The sequence below is a fragment of the Mytilus edulis genome, chromosome 3 (assembly GCF_963676685.1).
Source record: "Mytilus edulis chromosome 3, xbMytEdul2.2, whole genome shotgun sequence".
NCBI classification, from domain to species: Eukaryota; Metazoa; Mollusca; class Bivalvia; order Mytilida; family Mytilidae; genus Mytilus; species Mytilus edulis.
In genome coordinates this window covers 78,057,203-78,061,967 of record NC_092346.1, presented here as the reverse complement: position 1 = coordinate 78,061,967, position 4,765 = coordinate 78,057,203, and the positions used below count along the sequence as shown (strand labels likewise).

General features: G+C 32.3%; 1 protein-coding gene across 1 annotated transcript; it reads right to left on the bottom strand.

The window, feature by feature from the left end:
* LOC139517510 (uncharacterized) lies at positions 1-4,201 on the bottom strand. Its single transcript, XM_071308664.1, has 2 exons — positions 4,057-4,201; positions 1-1,130 (listed from the first exon to the last, which is right to left on the bottom strand). Exons 1-2 carry the CDS (start codon positions 4,112-4,114, stop codon positions 13-15), a joined length of 1,176 nt encoding a protein of 391 aa, XP_071164765.1. The 5' UTR covers positions 4,115-4,201; the 3' UTR covers positions 1-12.
* Between the last annotated feature and the right edge of the window lie 564 nt (positions 4,202-4,765).

The following is a 4,765-nucleotide window of genomic DNA, read 5'->3' as shown; positions in this document are numbered from 1 at the left end:
TGTGTCAGAAGTTTAATAACCTGAGGATTTTAAAACGAGAGAATAGTCCATAGAAGAGTATTGGAGTCTTGTGTTGCACTTGTTTTCGTGTTTCGTATTTGTTTTTTGTCCAATACGAAAACGAAATCCTACAGAAAACTTGTCTAGTGGTAAAACTGATCTTTCAGTGATTATTTCTGAGACACTGTTGGCATGAAGCGTTATTCTCTTTGGAAGTAAAACCTGACGTCGTAACACATCGCTCTTTGCTTCTCTACTGTTATACTTGAACTTTGATGACGTGGATGTTTGGAACAATCCCATTGGATAACACTCCACTTTTTTCATGTCATTACTTCTAACATCATATTTGTCAAAATTAAGATACTTGGATCGAGAAGGAAGTGATAGATCAACAATATTGGCTTTCATCTGAGTCGGAGAAGAGGTCATTGTCTTCGGTTCTTTGATTTCATTGTGTACTCTTTTATTATTTGCGTCACTGCATTCAATCTTATGAATTAAACAACAATGTTGATGTGCTGTAGAAGTATAGCTGCCATTGAAGTCTGGGTTTGTACTTCCAGATTTCTGTCTATCTGTTCGAGTATTACAATCATGTGCATCCCCGTAAGTTCCACTATTTTCACTACCATGTCCTCCGTTCAAAATATTTTGAACAAAAGTATTATTTTCTTTTGTATAATTTTGAAGCTTAGTTAAATCGATTTTCTTTTGATTGTAAAGTTCATTTGACTTTGCTGTAACCTCTTTGCTCTTTTTATTTAGAAGTTCTTTATTCTTCTTTTGCATACTTTTCGGCTTTGTTAATTTGTGTGTCTTCTCTGTTGAGATCGTTCTGTCTTTGGTATCCGAAATCGGACAGTCGATTGGAATAACAATGTTTATACTTTGACGTTTGGTTTGTTGTGATTGTTTGTCTTTATCTATCTCGCCGATAGCTTTGATATCGGGAACCAGTTGATATTGCTCGTTTTCGTCACGGTCGTCTTTTATAAGGCTGGCAAGTCTTCTAAGGTCATTCGACATTGTGTTCAATCGATCAAGACGAGCATTTGTGTTTTGTATAAGTGCCTTTGAAGATTCAACGAAGTTTTGATGAGCTCCAAGATCACAATGTTGATACACATCTATAAAAGAGAAACACAAACCTTGTAAATCAAATGTACGGGTCATGAACCATAAGAGAAATGTTTAAATACTACATTGTACGTCCGGAAAATTCGGAAAGCGTAGGGAGTAAATACGGAGCTTCAGTGAAAAACGCCCAAACTGCTTGATATCTGAAATACAAATCTACTGAAAACATTAAATTTTGCATGTGTTTAATTTTTTTTTTAACTAAGAAACGTTTTGTATAGTAAGCTTGTCACAATTTGATTGACATATTTAATTAATTAAAAACACAAATAGGTTCAATTGGTTAACCTTTGACATGTTTCCTCTACCATTTATATTTCTATAAATCATATATACAACTGTTCCAGACCATATGAGTATTTGGACCGTACGCGTACGGTCCGGACCGTATACGTATACTCGTACGGTCCGACCATACGCGTACGGTCGGACCGTATAAGTATACGCGTATGGTCCAGTACGAGCTGACCATACATGTTATTAGATCATATTGGTTAAATTTTAAAAAATTAACATTAATTAAAATGTTTATTTTCAGATTTACTAATTTAATATTATTACAATTACACGGATAAAATGAACAAATGAACAATTGAAATTAAATATTTGTTTCAGTAATTGTATATCTTGATCCTAATTTTGGTACTCTCAACCAATGTTACACTTGCTTGTAACGTACTAATATTTTTTACATTTACATTTTTGCAGTTCGTGTATGTTCCTTAGCAAAAATATTTTTTGGTAAAGTTGCTAAATATTCTAAAACAATTGTCCTCCCACATTATATTTACTTCCGATATTTTCAATTTTAGTGATCATAGTTCAATTATTTTACTGAGTGATCGACATGTGAAATACGAGAGATTAACAGATTCAATTAGCGTGAATTTTTTAAATCATTAAAATATATTGTTGTTTTTTTTTTTTTTACTTTTTTGTATCTATTTGAGAGTTAAGTTATATTGATCTGTTATATGGATCTAATTAACTTTGACAACTTCTTAATATTAGTCAGACCGTACGGGTACGGTCCGACCGTATGAGTATTTTGAAAAAGTACGCATACGGTCTGGAACATAACCACACCTTCGCATTAACATACTTAAATTCGTAAAAGGCGTGCTTATATATGTAACAGTGTTCTTTTTTTTATTGGAATATGTTATAAATGATACTGGTATATATCACTACGTTTTATTAAAAAAAAAACCTGATGTTTCTCTGATAGAAATAGGACCTTATATAAGCTTGATCGAAGAATTAAAAAATATGTTTTCTTCAAACTTTTTGGGGAAAATTTGGCATTTTTATCAAACTCGAACAAAACTACCGATAACAGTGTAACAGATGCTCTTGTAGCTTTTTTGGTTAAAATGTTTGAGGGAAAAAAACACACCTGTTTGCTCATGCTCATCAGTCATAATCAAATATTAAGGGTTTGAAAATAAGTTATTGATCTTTGACTTGATGGTACAAAACATACGCCGAACCAGCCGTCATGATGCTACGGTATAATCACAGATTTCAACAGGTTATCTGGTATATCTTGATCAATAGTACATGAACTGTCACTTCTCTTGCGATTAAAATTAAAATGGAATATTTCAAACTAGGAGTTTATGGATACATATTGAAAGAATCACAGGAATATCACCAAAAATACTGTGACAGTAGTCCACACAAAAATAACATCCGATTCATTCGTAAAAAAGACGGATAACAATAAACAAGACCTCGTCTCATGTTACTCATTATAGTTTCTTTTCCATGACAGAGAAAGAGGGAAATTAAGTTAGTCCCTTTACAATGTTTTCCTTATTATCCAAAAAAAATGTAGGGTGTTTACTTAATTCCCCTGTTAACGTCCTTGACTGGCTAGCCTATACAGCCCTTGCACGGTCGGCCCTGGGTTGCGCTTTTTGGGGCATTTGAATAATTTAGTTTTTACCATAATGGTTACCCACATAAATGAAAATTGCGAGATTTGAGATGAAATCAATTAAGATAACCGGCAAACATGCACTTTGAAATAAACACACCCTTACACGCCCTCCCTCAAAAACAAATATTATGAAATTATTAATAAAACCATAAAACAAAAATATCAAGAAATATACAAAAAATGTTAGACGCACTCATTTTTACATTGAAAACACCGGTAATGAATTGTCAACTTTCGTGACAATCTAAGAGTCTTTATAGATTTCTTACTAAATTAACAAACAACGTACTCTTTCACAGTGGTCGTATTCAAGTTATTATAACATGCTAATGATGCTTGATTCGACTTAATCGATAATGAAATCTTCGTTGCTATGAATGTATTTACGTAACCATGGTGAAATAAAGGTTTTTGGAAAACTATTTGGAAAAATTAAGTAAATACCAGGTATGGATGTCAAATAGATAACCGATTGGAATTATCAGCATAGGCAACTTCAAACGGACCTGCTTAAATCCATGATGTAAACGAATATGTAAATGACAATAACGTCGAAATATCTGGTAGACCATGGAAGTATAAAATAACACTTCTATGGGTAGACCTACTTGGTAAACCCAGTAAAATATAAATCGTGACAAAAAAAATATGATAAATCCCCCAATAATCGTATTATTCATTTTAATATTGAAATGCATTATACCAACGTTTACATATAACGAAAGTTATTTATAATATTTATTACGAGATAATTATTTGTTTTTAGCAAACACACAATAAATAAACAAATAAATACGAGACGTACGTAGTACTTACTTTTCATAAATAAACGCAATTCAAAACCTAGCTAAACGAAACATACATGTATAATTAATGAAAAAACTTCCCGTTAGTTTTATCCTGCGTCAAATTATTTTTTGAGAATGCCAAAAGATAATTGTTACTGTTTTCAATATATCTTGCCTCTAACTTACCTGCATGGAAATTATTTGTTGGTGCCATTGTATTTGACTTTATCCTACTTTTTCGCATACAAAATTCCACATCAGCATCGAAGTAAAAAAATCAAGTTGTATTGGTTTCTTTGGCAGGTATATTGTAAGTTCACATGAAAAATGCAGTACTATTGGATAAATAATTAATGAATGTTAATCAAAGCAACAAACATGTATTGTTACCTATAATTAAGTGTCACATGGGGTTGGAAGTGAGATAAATAAGATAACAGTTGGTACCAGGTGTGACGGGTGCAGTTCAGTAGTCTTTGATGGAGTTGTTTACTGACATTATTGATTTGTGGCTGTTATTGATTATATATAGTATAACTTACTTTAACACTCCATCCCCCAAACTAAATGTATAATATGTATAACCACTAAAAACTGCCTTTTGTGGAGAAAGTCGAAATTTTGATGTTTAATCAATATTGCGTGTCATGAAACCCACCATATATTCCAAAAACACTTACTAAAGGGAAATCCTGGACAAATTATATTCTTTTGGAATTCCAACCAAATATGAAGAAAGTGATCTTCAATGTCTACACTGGATGCGTAAACTATACGTAGGTGTTCTTATAGACTTATATTGAGGGGTAGGGGAAATGCTCCACGAATCTTGTCGAATTATTAATATCTTTTATATCGGAAAACAATATCGGGATCCAAAATTACTGAGAACTTT

Excerpts from the sequence above, each read along its gene's own strand:
- LOC139517510 (XM_071308664.1), bottom strand. The coding sequence starts at position 4,114 with ATGCGAAAAAGTAGGATAAAGTCAAATACAATGGCACCAACAAATAAT. Across the intron at positions 1,131-4,056 it reads AACAAATAATTTCCATGCAG|ATGTGTATCAACATTGTGAT; the intron begins GTAAGTTAGAGG and ends TCTCTTTTATAG.